This window comes from Scyliorhinus canicula, chromosome 21 (genome assembly GCF_902713615.1).
Source record: "Scyliorhinus canicula chromosome 21, sScyCan1.1, whole genome shotgun sequence".
NCBI lineage: Eukaryota > Metazoa > Chordata > Chondrichthyes > Carcharhiniformes > Scyliorhinidae > Scyliorhinus > Scyliorhinus canicula.
This window is the reverse complement of record NC_052166.1, coordinates 47,599,116-47,616,280: the sequence shown is the minus strand read 5'-3', so window position 1 is coordinate 47,616,280 and position 17,165 is coordinate 47,599,116. Positions and strand designations below refer to the sequence as shown.

At 43.6% G+C, this 17,165-nt stretch overlaps 1 protein-coding gene across 5 annotated transcripts in view; it reads left to right on the top strand.

Annotated features, from left to right (window-relative positions):
• The window catches only part of golga1 (golgin A1), an 81,265-nt gene that overhangs the window by 45,705 nt on the left and 18,395 nt on the right, over positions 1-17,165 (top strand). For all 5 annotated transcript variants that reach the window (XM_038781887.1, XM_038781886.1, XM_038781888.1 and 2 more), the window contains 2 exons: positions 14,530-14,632; positions 16,418-16,578. In XM_038781887.1, the coding sequence (XP_038637815.1) occupies positions 14,530-14,632; positions 16,418-16,578 (264 nt within the window). The remainder of the gene's footprint in view (positions 1-14,529; positions 14,633-16,417; positions 16,579-17,165) is intronic.

Below are 17,165 nucleotides of genomic sequence, written 5' to 3'. Positions count from 1 at the left end.
TCCACCACCTCCATTGGCAGTGCATACCACGCACCCACCACTCTCTGTGTACAGAACCTACCCCAGACATCTCCCCTATACCTTCCTCCAATCACCTTAAAATTATGTCCCCTCGTGACAGCCATTTCCGCCCCGAGGAAAAGTCTCTGGCTATCCACGCCTCTCATCACCATGTACACCTCTATCATGTCACCTCTCTTCCTTCTTCGCTCCAGTGAAAAAAGCCCTAGCTCTCTCAACCTTTCTTCGTAAGACATGCCCTCCAGTCAAGGCAGCATTCTGGTAAATCTCTGCACCCTCTCCAAAGCATCCAATTCCTTCCAATAATGAGGCGACCAGAACTGGACACAATATTCCAAGTATGGTCTAACCAGGGTTTTATAAAGCTGCAGCAAAACCTCGTGGCTCTTAAACTCAATCCCCCTGTTAATGAAAGCCAACACACCATACGCCTTCTTAACAGGCCTATCAGCCTACGTGGCAACTTTAAAGGATCTATGTACGTGGACCCCAAGATCCAGCTGTTCTTCCACACTTCCAAGAATCCTGCCTTTAACCCTGTATTCAGCATTCAAATTTGACGTTCCAAAATGAATCACTTCACAATTATCTAGGTTGAACTCCATCTGCCACTCCTCAGCCCGGCTCTGCATCCTGTCAAAGACCTGTTGAAACCTGCAACAGCCCTCAACACTATCTACAACTCCACCAACCTTTATGTCATTGTTAAACTTACTAACCCACCCTTCTACTTCCTCATCCAAGTTAATTATAAAAACCACAAAGAGCAGAGGTCCCAGAACAGATCCCTACGGGACACCACTGGTCACCGACTTCCAGGTGGAATATTTTTCATCCACTACCACTCGCTCTCTTGGCCAGCCAATTCTGTAGCCAGACAGCCGCATTTTCCTGTATCCTATGCCCCCTGACTTTCTGAATGAGCCTACCATGGGGAACCTTATCTAACTAAAAAGTCTTACTAAAATCCATATACACCACATCCACTGCCCGACCTTCATCAATGTGTCTTGTCGCATCCTCAAAGAATGCAATGAGCTTGTGAGGCATGATCTGCCCCTCACAAAGCCATGCTTTAATCAAACTATGTTTTTCTAAAGAATCATAAATCCTTTCTCTCTGAATCTTTTCCAGTATTTTGCTCACCACAGACATAAGGCTGACTGGTCTGTAATTCCCAGGGGTTTCCCTATTCCCTTTCCTGAACAGGGGAACAACATTTGCCTCCCTCCAATTATCAGTTCCGACTCCACTGGAGAGTGAGTACGCCAACGGCGCAGCAATCTCCTCCCTCACTTGTAGTAACCTCTGTTAAGTAATGGGTTAAGAGACATTGCAATTAGTTGTCTCATTTATGTTAAGTGTTCAATGATTGACACTGATATGTAAAGTGGCTTCAGGTGGACTCTTGAGCTTGTGATGATCTGTAGAGTTCTGTGCAGAGTGAGTTTGAACCATTAAAGGTGTGTTGGTGAAAAAGGAGCTGAACTCTTGCCTCTTCATACCACAGCATCTAGTACATGTTAGCAATGGTAGCAGAGGATGGGTGCTGTGTAAATGTGAAGGCTTGAAAGATACAATTTTTCCAGATGAAACCAAGGAGTGAAAAAAAAAGGGAAACATGGCTGAACCAGGACAAAGATGGCTGGTTATGATTATCCTCCCCTATTTTCTGAAATAGAATCATACGACCAATGAAGAAGTGCAGTAGTTATGTGGACTAAGGTGACTGCTTTAGGAAAGAGAAAACAAGGTATGGCATTGGCTCTTTCTTTACCATATGGCAGTAAAATCCGAAACAAAGTGCTTTCTGAGCTGGAGTTGGAAGAGTTAGACTCAGAAGAAGGTCTGGCGACTTTATTACTTTATATGGACAAAATTTATAAGAAAGATGACTTGTTAAGTGCGTATGAAGCATGGTCGGATTTTGATAAGTTCCGGAAAATGGAGGATTTATCTATGGAAGACTATATAATGGAATTTGGCAGACTATATAAAAAGCTGCAGAAACACAGGCTGGAATTTTCACCGTCTGTGTTGGCCTTTAAATTACTTGACTGTGCTAGAGTGAGCAACATGGATAAGCTCCTGGTTTTGACAGGAGTTCAGTTTATGGATAACGATACCTTATTCGAACAGATGACAGCAGCATTAAAAAAAATTTTGGGGAAACATTTGATTCCAATGGCTCTGATGACCCAAATAGGTCAGCCTGCTATAAGGCAGAATATGGGAGATACACTACTAACAGGATGGCAAAATCGTATGGCTACAAACAGGCCTCAAGACTATAAAAGAAGACTGAGACAAGGAAATTATGAAGACAGAAACCCAGTTATAACCTACAATAGGAGGATGAACCCAAAAATGCATGGGGCATGATAAATCGATGTTTTCAATGTGAGTCTCAATATCATTATGCTTTCAACTGTCCAACTCGTTATAATAGAGTATTTGAAGCGACACATGACACGGAAGAGTCAGAAGAGGAAAAAGATAGTGACCAGAAAGAAGGCATTGTCCTATAAACAAGCTGTTTTACGCCGGTAATGAGGGTGTTGGTTGCAGAATCTTTTAACTGTGCTGTATTGGACAGTGGCTGCACATCTACTGTGTGTGGGATTGACTGGTTAAAATGTTATCTGGACTCATTGGATGCTGAAAATCGTAACAAGGTTAAGGAATTTAAAAGTTCCACAAGTTTCAGGTTTGGGTATGATAATACTCTGAACTCGCTGAAAAGAGTGGTGATCCTTTGCAATATTGCCGGAGTGAATAATTTTATTAGCACGGATGTTGTATCAAGTGAGATACTTTTGCTTCTGAGCAGACCGTTGATGAAGAAAGCACACATGAAGCTGGATATGGAACAGGATAAGGCAACAGTTTTTGGAAAGACGGTGGACTTACAATTTACACAGTCGGGACATTATTGTATTCCATTATTGACAAATAATGTTTCAAGTAGAGTGGTTAAGGATGTATTAATGACAGTTGATAATGCGACTTTAGCTGGTAAAAAGCTTATTGTAGTAAAGCTGCATAGGCAATTTGCACATCCGTCTCCTCGGAGGCTGAAAAATGTATTAAAGGATGCAGGGGCATCAGCTCTAGAGAGACATTTTTCTCCATCCTCCTAAAGAAGCAGTTAACACAGAAGAGGTACTGTGGAAATTGAACAAATGTGTATATGGATTAAATGATGCATCTAGAGTGTGGTACTTTTCGGTAAGGTCAGTCTTATTAAAGTTAGGCTGTTGCCAGTTGAAAGCAGATCCTGCAGTGTTTTACTGGCACTATAAAGGAAATCTTGCTGGCATCTTCATGATGCATGTCGATGATTTTTTGTGGGGTGGGACTAGTGATTTTGAAGCTATTGTAATCTCTGGTTTGAGGAAAGAATTCAGGGTTGGAAGTCAGGCTTCCGGTGCATTTAAATATATTGGTTTGGAAATCGGACAGACTCGGTTAGGGGCAACTTTACGTCAGCAATCTTACTTGGAAAGCATCAGTCCAATAGCAATTAGTCGTGGCCAGGTTTCACAAAAAGACGCAATGGTTTCAAAGATAGAAAAAGAGCAACTGCAAAGTTTAATTGGGCAACTGAACTGGTTAGGAAGACAGACTAGACCGGACGTGAGTTTTGATGTTTTAGAGTTGAGTACAAAGATGAATGATCCCAAAGTGAAAGACATAATAAGAGCAAATAAAGTGTTGGCCAAACTAAAAATGCAGGAGTGTGTTTTGAAGTTCCCTGTTTTAGGTGATCCTAGGCATTTGAAACTCATAGTTTATAGTGATGGAGTCCTATGCAAATTTATGTGATGTAGTTTCAAGCGCAGGAGGTTTTATAATTTTTATTTTGGGGAACAATGGTAAATGTTACCCTCTTGTGTGGGAAACAAAGAAAATAAAGAGAGTGGTCAAAGCACTTTGGCTGCTGAGACATTAAGCTTAGTGGAAGTGGTGGATATGGCCTTTTATATAAGTCAGATATTGACAGAAATTTTGGGATTAGAGGATTTAGGTAATATTCCTATTGACTGTCACATTGACAATAAATCTCTGTGGGAAAATGTGCACTCTACAAAAAGTGTCAATGAAAAGAGGTTACGGATAGGCATTACAAGTTTAAAGCAGATGTTGGACAGAGGGGAAATAACAAAAATTAAATGGGTTGACAGTAGCTATCAACTGTCAGACTGTTTCACGAAAAGAGGGGCTAGTTCACAGAAACTTTTAGATATCATGAATGAAGGGCGCCTGTTTCTGTGAATGTTTTTTTTCTTCTACTTAAAAAAAAAAAGGGGGGGGAATCAGGTGTGTGTTTTAGTTTCTTGAAATTTTATTTTTACCTAATTGTTTTTTTTTCTCCAAGGAAGGGGAGACTGTTAAGTAATGGGTTAAGAGACATTGCAATTAGTTGTCTCATTTATGTTAAGTGTTCAATGATTGACACTGATATGTAAAGTGGCTTCAGGTGGACTCTGGAGCTTGTGATGATCTGTAGAGTTCAGTGCAGAGTGAGTTTGAACCATTAAAGGTGTGTTGGTGAAAAAGGAGCTGAACTCTTGCCTCTTCATACCACAGCATCTAGTACATGTTAACAACCTCTGGTATATCCCGTCTGGCCCAGGGGACTTATCTGTCTATCCTGATGCTTTTCAAAATTTCCCGCAAAAATTCTTAATATCAACCTGTTTGAGTCTATTAATCTGGTTCACGCTGTTCTCATGAGCAACAAGGTCCCTCGCTCTAGTGAATACTGAAGCAAAATATCCATTTAGAGCCTCCCCTACCTCCTCAGACTCTGGGCACAAGTTGCCTCCACTATCCCTGATCGGCCCTCCTCTCACTCTCCATCCTCTTCCCACATAAGTGTAGAGCGCCTTGGGGTTTTCCCTAATCCTTCCCGCCAGCACTTTTTCTGCCCCTTACTAGCTCTCTTAATCTATTTTTGAGTTCCTTCCTGGCTACCTTGTAACCCTCTAGAGCCGTGCCAGATCCTTGCTTCCTCAACCTTATGTAAGCTTCCTTCTTCCTCTTGACTAGAAGCTCCACCTCTCTTGTCATCCAAGGCTCCTTCACCTTACCATTCCTTTCTTGTCTCAGCGGGACAAAACTATTCAGCACTCGCAGCAAGTGCTCCTTAAACAACCCCCACTTTACTGTTGTGCATTTCCCTGAGAACAACTGTTCCCAATTTATGCTCCGTCTCTCCTGTCTAATAGCAGTATAATTTCCCCTCACCCAATTAAATACCTTCCCATACTGTCTGTTCCTATCCCTCTCCATGACTACGGTAAAGGTCAATGAGTTATAGTCACTGTCACCGAAATGATCTCCCACCGAGACATCTGACACCTGGCCTGGTTCGTTGCCAAGCACCAAATCCAATATGGCCTTTCCCCCTAGTCGGCCTATCTACATATTGAGTGAGGAATTCTTCCTGGAACACATGACAAAATCTGCTCCATCCAATCCATTTGCACTAAGGAGGTCCAGTCAATATTAGGGAAGTTGAAGTCATCCATGACAACATCTGCTACCCAATCTGTTCCTCCATCTCTCTGCTGCTATTGGGGGATTTATAGAAAACTCCCAATAAAGTGACTGCTCCTTTCTTGTTTCTGACTTCCACCCATACTGTCTCAGTAGACAAACCCTCCTCAACTACCTCCTTTTCTGCAGCTGTGATGCACTCTCTAATTAACAGTGCCACTCCCCCTCCTCTTTTACCTCCCTCCCTATTCTTCTTAAAACATCCAAACCGAGGAACATCTGACAACCATTTATCCCCCTGTGAAATCCATGTCTCCGTAATGGCCACAACATCGTAGTTCCAAGTATTCTCTGACATTCCTTGCATTGAAACAGACACACTTTAACCCATTCCACTGAATGCAACTTTGCCCTATCAACTGTCTATCCTTCCTCACAGACTTGCGACATACTATTTCTGCCCGTTCAACAGCTACCCTATCCTCTGATCCGTAGCTCTGGTATGCATCCCCCTGCCAAACTAGGTTAAACCCTCCTGAAGTGCTCTAGCAAATCTCCAGCCCAGGATATTGGTGCCCCTCCAGTTTAGGTGCAACCCGTCCTTCATGTACAGGTCCCACCTTCTCCAGAAGTTTTCCCAATGATCTACATATCTCCTGCACCAGCCCTGCAGCCACATGTTCAGCTGCACTCACTCTCTGTTCGTTTCCTCACTTGCACGTGGCACCGGTAGCAATCCTGAGATCACTACTCTGCTCATCCTGCTCTTTACCTTCCAACCTAACTCCCTAAAATCACTCTTTTGATCCTCATCCGTTTTCTTAGCTGTGTCGTTGATGCCTATGTGCACTACAGCTTCTGATTGCTTTCCCATGCCCTTAAGAATCCTGTAGGCTCGATCCGAGACATCCCTGACCCTGGCACCCGGGAGTGAACATACCTTCCCGGAGTCTTGTTCGGGACCACAGAATCTCCTATCCATTCCCCTAACTATTGAGTCTCCTAACACTATCACTTTTCTATTCTATTCTTCCTCCCCCTTCCCTTCTGAGCCACAGAGCCAGGCTCAGTGTCAGAGACCTGGCCGTTATGGCGTTCCCCTGGTAGGTCCCTCCCCCCAACAGCATCCAAAACGGTATATTTGTTTTGAAGGGGAACGGCCATGGGGATACCCGCACTGTCTGCCCATTCCCTTTCCTTCCCCTGACTGTAATCTAGCTACTCCTGAACCTTGGGTGTGGCTACCTCCCTGTAACTCTTCTCTATCACCCCCTCTGCCTCCCGGATGATCCGAAGTTGCTCCAGTTCCCTCATGCGGTCTCCGAGGAACTGGAGTTGGGTGCACTTCCTGCAGGTGTAGTCAGCGGGGACACCAGTGGTGTCCTTCACCACCCATGTCCTACAGGAGGAGCATGCAACTGCCCTAGCCTCCATCCCCTCTGATCTGAATTCGCAAAGAGATTTATAAGAAATAAATAAATAAGAAATGTATAAGATTAAACATCCGTTTGGCCCATAAAAAAATATATATACTGCTACTCTCTCTCCTGTGAACCCTCTAAAATTGGTGATTCTGCTGAATGAGATAAATATATATAGCTTATTGCCCTCTCCAAAAAAAAAAAACAACTCTTAACTTACAGAATGTAACTGAGATTCTGTCCTGTGAACCAGCTGGAACTCTACCCTCCGACTCTGCTCCCAGTCAGCAGCACTCTTTGTAAACTCCCGGCTTCCCTCACGCTCTTTGAGGAAATCCATGCGGCGGCATGGAATCGGAATTTTCAGCCAACGTGAACAGCCGGTAAATCCCACCCCAGATATCACTGAGAGAACCATACGTCATACTTGTAAATAAAGCAGCCATAAATTTGAAGATGGTGATATTAAAATCTTGATTTATAATTGGATGAAATGCATTTCCTTGATGCAAGTTTATTCAACTTTAAAGTACACTATTCGAAACAAGTTAATCAATATTGATGAATGCTGACATTAATATTGCTCCACAGCCAACTGGTAACCTAACTATTCTGATTGTCATTAATCAGATAGATGGATATTGAACAAAGTTTTTACAGAAGTTAATTGTTTTCTCATATTTAATTGTGGCACCGTGATGTGCTCATGTCTCCCCAACCAGAAGACATGCCATTGCAGTCACTTCATGGAGATTGGTGTCTCCAATAATGTAGTTCTTGCTGCAAAGGCAGTTGATTCCCTCCCATTGAAGGTGCCCTCAGCAGCAACTACACTGCAAGGGTAGCAGTGGTCCTTTTCACATGGTGCGCAAAATGGACCCTCTGACGTTGAAACCTGGACGCTGTCCCCATTTGGACATGGCTTCCAGAGGTGGCTTTTTAATTAGTCACATCTGAAAGAGTGCTTCCAATGTCTCCTGCCACCTCTTCCAGCTCCCCAATCCACCCAGGAAAATTCACGGTGACACGGTGAAGTTACAGAAGCGGGCATCTGAGTTCGTAAACTCACTGCACTATTGATATTTCCAATTAGAATACTCAGTTGAAGTTCTTGTGCTTTGATTACAATGAGACAGAATTACGGAAAACTGCTTGGAATAGAATTTCAACGACAGAGTGTGAAGATCATAGACCAATTACACTTGCTCTGAGTGTTGAAGGAGAGCAGGAACAATCGATATTTCACAGCATGAGACATGTTCTGCTTTCTGTTATCAGTCAAAAGTCGTAGACAGCAGTACCAGCTTTATAAAGTGTTGCCTGCACTGTACAATGTGTGATGGCTGAGAATCTGATTATTTTAAGAGATTAAAGGGCATGGAAATTAACAGTAGCTAAGTAACAGCACACCACAGGACATTTCACAGCCTTATTTATCACTAGTGCAAAAACTGCTATGAAGGAAGATCCAGAAACACTAATTATGCATACAGGCAATAAGCACAATTGCTGGTATATCAGGGAATATTTAAATGGCTGTCAGTAAAGGCTTCCAGTAGTAGCTCAGATCTTGGGAAAGGTGGAAGTTTATCAAGTTGCCAAGGCATCGATAACCAGTCCAAATTCAAACACGTCCGCCGACCTTCAACCTTTAAATACATTGCATGTGTATCAGTACAATATCTCTCGTCCTAGTAGGGCATTATACTGGGGGAGTTCTGGGTTTTGTAAATCCATAAGACAGGATTGTGTGCACCGTACTTAACAGTCAAGTCATTAATATTTGACTCAGTACAAAGATGTTGTCGGTATTTGAAGATTGGCAAACACGCAGAGTATTGAGTCCCTTTTCTATCAAAAACTATAGAGCAGTTTTATTTGAAACTTCTGCAAGTTCTTTTTACAATTCAGACAAACTAAATCTTACTCATGGTTTTGTGTTTAAATTTGAGATTCAATCCCAGTTTGTTCTTGAGCCTGGAGTGGGGAAGTTCCAGTTTCCCTGTCTTATCCACACAAAGTTGGAGCAAATTAAAAACAGTTCTGTCCTCGACGTACAGTATAGATAGTGCGGTCAGGTGGGCCAGTATTCCAATTGAGTCTTGTGAAATTCTTGTTTTTACAGGGGAGTGGCTTCTCCCTATGAATTTCAGAATTGTTACCAGCCACAGGCCCTGCGACGCTTCTGACACCCACCTCGCGGGTCACAGTCTGCACTTTCAAAAACCCTGTTCTAGTATATTCAACAACTGGAGTGAGATCTTTGAGGCAAAAGCTAAGTCCAATAGCTAAAGAAATTACCACATAGAGCGTGTAGTTAATTTTCCACACTTGTTGGAGAAAACGTGCCCAGAATTCAAGGAAAGAAGTTCTTGAGGTAGCGTGTGTGGGTACAATCCCATAAGCTCTGTTTAACATGTGAAAAGTAAAATAATTCAGCACAAGAAAATTAGAAAAGGTTAAATATGTTACTTAAAAAATCAACTACTTGATTAATACAAGAACTGGATAAATATTTAGTTGGGAACAGAAGGATAGTTGTAATTATAGTTGAGATGAAGAGGACCAAATACTTGCTACACATATCTTGGAAACCTATTGGGTGAGATTTAACGGCTGCGTTGTGCCCAGCGAGGATCTGTGCAGGCCAATTACATCCTGGGTGAGGCCCAAATTGGGAACTGCGCTGGACCAAAGTAGTTCGCGATCTAACCGGCCCACTCCTGCTGGCAAGATCCGAATCCTGCCTCGGCACGGCGCGAAGTTATTTATGGCCAATTATGAATCTCCATTTCATTATCATAGAATTTACAGTGCAGAAGGAGGCCATTCGGCCCATCGAGTCTGCACTGGCTCTTGGAAAGAGCACCCTACCCAAGGTCAACACCTCCACCCTATCCCCATAACCCAGTAACCCCACCCAACACTAAGGGCAATTTTGGACACTAAGGGCAATTTTGGACACGAAGGGCAATTTATCATGGGCAATCTACTTAACCTGCACATCTTTGGACTGTGGGAGGAAACCGGAGCACCCGGAGGAAACCCGTGCACACACGGGGAGGATGTGCAGACTCCGCACAGACAGTGACCCAAGCCGGAATCGAACCTGGGACCCTGGAGCTGTGAAGCAATTGTGCTATCCACAATGCTACCGTGCTGCCCTGAAGCGAGACGGAGGCCCGATCTAACAGCCTCCCGTGATCTAACCCGCTCCCCTGTGAGAGGTTGCATGGGTGCCAATTAGTTACGGTCCACACGATGTGGACCAGGCATCACGAACCTGGGGGGAGGTCTCCCAGGCCATTGCAGGCCCCTCGGTGGTCAGGGACAATGCAGAGTGGCACCCTGACTCTCCTGGCACCTTGGCACTACCAGGTTGGCACAGCATTATCACCCTGGCACTGCTGGGGATCCTGTACGGCGGAAGGGGGGGAAAAGGCCTGAAAAGGGGGGGCCTTCAGTGACCCCCTCCCCCAGCGGGTGTCTTCACTTGGATGGGGGGGGGGGGGGGTAAAGGGGTGTGTGGGGAAATGGGGGGGGGGGGGGGGGGGGGGAGTAATGGAGGGGTGGCATTGCCCATGGGTGGGCTTGTGGAGGACCCTCACTTAAATATTGGGGCACCCTTTCAAAATGATGGCCCGATCTCTGAGGAGCCAGATGTGTGGGCTAGCCCGGAGAGGAACTCCCCAGGGCCCAATTGACTGTATAATCTGATGGTGGTGGGGAACTTGCCGACAGAGCCGGGGAGCAACTCCCAGCCAAATCCGTCTGAAATGTCACTTTTAAACTTTTTCCGTTAGATCGCATCTATTGTCAATGATGCAGAAAGCTATAGGATGTGTATTGTAGGTTTACGGTTAGACATATGGATTAAAAGGATAGAAGTGAGAAGGGTATAAAATGTAATCTTTTCACAGAACTGAGTGAGTTGGGTAACATCTACAGTAGAATAAATCACATAATTTCTGGTAGTAATGGGCCCCAATAATGCAAACTCCCCCCTCCTTATTTCATGCTGTTTCTTACAATATGGTAACTTATGTTTGATAGAGTCATGCATCAATAACATCAAAATAATATTGAAAAGGATGATACAATTTAACTTAAAATTAATTTCACAATTTAAAGACCATTTCGAACAAGATTTTTACTTTTTTTTGTAGCAAATAGCTTTCATTCTATACCACTGCAATGTTTAATTTTTTTTAAATTCATTTATGGGATGTGAGCATCACTGGCTAGACCAGCATTTATTGCCCATCCCTGATTGCCCTTGAGAAGGTGTGATGAACTGCCTTATTGAACCGCTGCAGTCCATGTGGTACAGGTACACCCTCAGTGCTAATTGGGAGGGAGTTGCAAATTTTGGCCCAGTGACAGCGAGGGAATAACCATATATTTCCAAGTCAGGGTGGTGAGTGACTTAAAGGGCAAATTCCAGATGGTGGTGTTCCTATATATCTGCTGCCCTTGTCCTTCTAGATGGTAGTGGTCATGGGTTTAGATGGTGCTGCCAAAGGAACCTTGATAAGTTCCTGCAGTGCATCTTGTACATACTGCTATTACTATGCTTCGGTGGTGGAGGGAATGAATATTTAAGGTGGTAGATGCGGTGCTAATCAAACTGGCTGCTTTGTCCCTGGATGGTGTTGGGCTTCTTGAGTGTAGTTGGAGCTGCACTCATCCAAGGAAGTGGAGAGTATTCCATCACACTCCTGAGTTGTGCCTTGTAGGTGATGGACAGGCTTTGGGAAGTCAGGAGGTGAGTTACACACCAGAGGATTCCTAACTTCTGACAAACTCTTGTAGTCACAGTATTTATCCGGCTCGTCCAGTTCAGTTTGTATGGTAACCCCCAGGATGTTGATTGTGGGGAATTCAATGATGGTAATGTCATTGAATGTCAAGGGACGATGGGGTGATCCTTTCTTGATGGAGGTGGTCATTGCTTGGCACTTGCGTGGCACTTGTCAACCCAAGCCTAGATATTGTCCAGGTCTTGCTGCATTTTGACATGGGCTGCTTCTGTATCTGGGGAGTCGCAAATAGTGCTGAACAATCATCAGCGAACTTCTCTTCTGACCTTTTTGATGAAGCGAGGTCACTGATGAAGCAGTGGTTAGCTCTGCTGTCTTACAGTGCCAGGGTCCCAGGTTCTGGCCTTGGGGTACCTGTCAGTATGGTGTTTGCACCTTCTCCCGTGTCTGCGTGAGTTTCCTCCGGGTGCTCCGGTTTCCTCCCACAGTCCAACGGTGTGCAAGTTAGGTGGATTGGCCATGGTAAATTGCCCCTTAATGTCCAATAATACACAAGTTAGGTGGGGTTACGGGTTAGGTAGGGTGCCCTTTCGGAGGCAGTGCAGATTTGATGGGCTGAATGGCACTTTAGGGATCCTGTGGAATAGCTGACAATGGTTAGGTCGAGGACACTACCCTGAGAAACTACTGAGGTGATATCCTTGGAACTGAGATGATGAGCCTCCAACAATCAAACCATCTTCCTTTGTGCTAGGTTTGACTCCAACCAGCAAGTCCTGTTCTCTCTCTCTCTCTCTCTCTCTCTCTCTCTCTCTCTTCCCCCCCCCCCCCCCCCTGCATGCGCGATTCCAGTTGACTCTAGCTTTGCCTTAGGCTCTTTGGTTCAACACTCGGTCAAATGCTGCCTTAATGTCAAGGGCAGTCATTCTTGCCTCAACTCTGGAATCCAACCCTTTGTCCATTTTTGAACCAAAGCTGTAATGAGGTCAGGAGCTGAGTGACCCTGGCAGGACGCAAACCTAGTGTCAGTGAGCTGATTATTGCTGAGCAAGTGCCATTGATCCATTGATGACCTCTTCCATCACTTTACCAATGATTGAGAGTAAACTGATAGGGTGTCAATCGGCCAGGTTGGATTTATCCTGCATTTTGTGCAGAGGACATACTTGGCCAATGTTTCACGTTGTCAGGAAGATGCCAGTGTTGTAACTGTACTGGAATCACTCGGCTAGTGATCACTCGGGTGCGGCAAGTTCTGGAGCACATGCTAGAATATTGTCAATGCCTATCGACTTTGCAGCATCCAGTGTCTTCAGCCGTTTCTTGATATCACGTGGAGGAAATCAAATTGGCTGAAGACCCCATCCATGATACTGGGGACCTCCAGAGGAAGCCAAATTGGATCATCCACTCGGCACTTCTGGCTGAAGATTATTGCAAGTGCTTCAGCCTTATCTTGTGCTGATGTGCTGGGCTCCCCCATCATTGAAGATTATTGAGAATATTTGTGGAGCCTCCATTGAGTTGTTTAATTGTCCTCCATCATTCATGTTAAGCAAATTAAGACTTTGGTATTCTCTTGTATGCCAAAAATCATGTGGTTTTGGTTTCATGGTAAGAGTGGTCTTTCTTCTAAACTCTTAAGGGAATCCAAGAAAATTGAAACTAATATATCAAATCTCAATATGAACAAGTTTTCTGGAGGATCAGTCTCCTTGTGCAAAGATTGCAAAGAGACTTGGGGAGGCACGGTGGCACAGTGGTTAGTACTGCTGCCTCACGCCGTCGAAGTCCGGGTTCGATCCCAGCCCTGGGTCACTGTCGGTGTGGAGTTTGCACATTCTTCCCGTGTCTGCGTGGATCTAATCCCCACAACCCAAATATTGCAGGGTAGGTGGATTGGCCACACTAAGTTGCCCCTGAATTGGAGAAAGAAATTAGGTACTCTTAAATTTTTGTTTTTTTTAAAGTGCGAAGACGCAAACTTGTGCCATATGGTCGCTTTCGTTTTCAAATCAGACAAAAGTTTTTAAATTTAATTGTTGAAGCTAAGTGACTCCAAAATGACATCAGTCCTTAACTTTAATGGCAAATGTATTTTCTTATTCTTCTCTCTAATTCAAATAAATAATCTTTGTTGTCTTTTTACTGTTTGAAACACCTGTAGTGATAGGACAGCATGGTGGCACAGTGGTTAGCACTGCTGCTTCAAGGCGCTGAGGTCCCAGGTTCCCAGCTCTGGGCCACTGTCCGTGTGGGGTTTGCACATTCTCCCCGTGTTTGCATGGGTTTCGCTCCCATAACCCAAAGATGTGCCCCTTATTTGGAAAAAAATGAATTGGGTACTCTAAACTTACCTTAAAAAAAGAAACACCTTCAGTGATATTTTTAGGTATATATCACCCTAAAATGTATCCTAATTGTGTAATAGAGTTTAATCATGTCTGCCTTTCCACTATCTCACATTGTCTATACATGTAAGACTGATCCAAGGATTGTATCTTCAGTTGGTGCCATGTGAAGAATTTTAGATATCTTGTGTAAGGAAGAAGGTTTGGTATTTCTAATTGTAAATTTACGATATATTTTATATATACACTTAAAATTTCCTTGCATAATAATTAAACCTAATCCATTTCAAACCTCCTAGGTTGAGTAAACTTTGATGTCTAATATGTACCAACTGAAAGCTGCTACTGATGGAGTAATAAAACACGGGACTGCATAAACCAGAAACGGGTGTACTTTTGGGTTAGGTTACCAATATTAAGGTGCTGGTAAAGGTGTGCTGAAAAATGTAACACTAATTATTTTTTCAATGATAGGTGTTAAAATTGACAGAAACGCTGGATGAAAAAAATGCTTCAGTCTTCCAGAAAGACAAAGAATTAATCAAAATGCAAGAAGATTTCAAGAAACTTGAGCAAGGTTTGAAAATGTTTAATTATTTAAGATGAAAATGTTTGAGGGAAAATGGTAGGAAAAATTAATGGCGGAGCAGGCTCGAGGGGCCAGATGGCCTACTCCTGCTACTAGTTCTTATGAAACCTATAAGACTTCAACTGCATTTTAAGCTGTAAATATGGGAACAAGTTTAGCTTGACCTTTAGCTGTGGCCTCTGAAAAACATGGATAATTTCATTTGAACAAGAGAAAAATGAAATCCAAGTATTAATGCAGAGTGTACTAGGTGAATGCATTTCGCACAATTATTAAAATAACTATTTGGTTGTAGACAGCTTTTGTTGTTCTCAGTTTTGCACTAAATCAAGTACAGCTCCAAAGTTTTTCCCCTTTTAAAGCAGCATGTTCTGCTGCTTTCTGGGTGAACGCATGACCAGAACCATGATTTTTGGAGGAGGTGTTGGGCAATGTTAGGTGCTTGCCCACAGAAAAGTTACAGCGTTACTTATCCCTGACCTTCCTTTTTGTTCCACCTGACCCTTCCCCTTTTTCCACAGCATGAAACCCACCACATTTCTACCTCTCTTCAGTTCTAACCAAGAGCCATATGGGATGCAAATAATTAACTATGTTTCTGTCTCCACATGCTGTCAGACCGGTAACGTTTTTCCAGCACTTTCTGTGTTTATTTCAGAATTTCGGCATTTTCAGTATCTTGCTTTTATTTTGTAGTTTTCCTTGATTTGCTCTTGTACACCCTTAGCAGCTGATTATAACACAGCAAACGCTTAGGCCTGTTTGCCATGTGGGGATGGTTATGGAACAAGCAGTATGAAATGGGATACTAAAAAAGATTATAAAATGCAGCGATTCACTGTGGTTCCAAGTTTTGATTTTCAGAGGCACACTGTATATATTTGCTACATTTATGCCTGTAGCAAAGAATACTGAAGAAAATACTTTAGTAGCATGGTGGTTAGCATAAATGCTTCATAGCTCCAGGGTCCCAGGTTCGGTTCCCGGCTGGGTCACTGTCTGTGCGGAGTCTGCACGTCCTCCCTGTGTGTGCGTGGGTTTCCTCCGGTTGCTCCGGTTTCCTCCCACAGTCCAAAGATGTGCGGGTTAGGTGGATTGGCCATGCTAAATTGCCCGTAGTGTCCTAAAAAGGGTAAGGTTAAGGGGGGGGGGTTGTTGGGTTACGGGTATAGGGTGGATACTTGGGGTTTGAGTAGGGTGATCATTGCTCGGCACAACATTGAGGGCCGAAGGGCCTGTTCTGTGCTGTACTGTTCTATGTCCATGTTCTATAAAACATACAAGAAATATAAATCTTTGTAGATCTGTTTTGTGGCTGTTTCTGTGCATTGATTGAGTAATGCTTTATTCTTGAAAGGTTGAATGGTTCTTAATTACATGTTTAATTACATCCCATGTTAGAATTAGAACAGTACAGCACAGAACAGGCCCTTCGGCCCTCGATGTTGTGCCGAGCAATGATCACCCTACTCAAGCCCACATATACCTATACCAGTAACCCAACAACCCCCATTAACCTTATCTTTTTTTTAGGAACTAAGGGCAATTTAGCCTGGCCAATCCACCTAACCCACACATCTTTGGACTGTGGGAGGAAACCGGAGCACCCGGAGGAAACCCACGCACACACGGGGAGGATGTGCAGACTCCGCACAGACAGTGACCCAGCCGGGAATCGAACCTGGGACCCTGGAGCTGTGAAGCATTTATGCTAACCACCATGCTACCGTGCTGCCCAGCATGTCTTAGAAAATCTTTTTTACATTCCTCTAGACCATGAATCTTTGGTAACACAGATGCATCAGCTGCAAATGGAAACTGAAACTGCTAATGGTTCATCAACAGCAAGAGAGGAGGCAGTTCAGAGCCAGTTGAGTGATCTTCAGTTGCAGTTGGCTGAGAGACAGGAACTCCTGGAAGCCAGCCAGAGGAAGGTAGGCTGTCTTCTTTCTCAACCATGTGTACAACTTAAACATGTCAATTTCTGTACAGCATGTTACTGCAACTGGTTGGATTTGCTATACTTCAATACAACTATGGAGCAGGATTTTTTTTTTCTTGCTAATGTGTGAAGTCAACTTGTCATTGTTTCTGAATTGATATTCAGCCTCTTTGTGAGAAAGGAGCAATCTCACAGGTATAGATATTTTAGGAGCATTTTGAAAGTTCCATATCTATATACATTCATATACATTACAAAGAATATGTTGAAGGAGAGATTACACAAATAACAATCCTGCATGCAGTAAAGTCCCACCTTTTGGGACTTCCGTGTTCACATATTCATTTACCCACGCTTTGTATACTGCATCGGCCATTACGTGGGCAGTGTTTTCTTTGGCAGTCTCTGGAAGCAGATTCCTTCCATTCGTCCTGGTCATAGACATCTAATTCTCTTTGTTAAGCGCCTTTCTAACAGGGATGAGAAGCGGTGCCTGAAATCATTGTAGCTGAAGTGAGAGATTAACCTGAAAATGTCCGAATCTCATGGTCCAGAGCTGCAATAGTGGCTCTGTTTAAT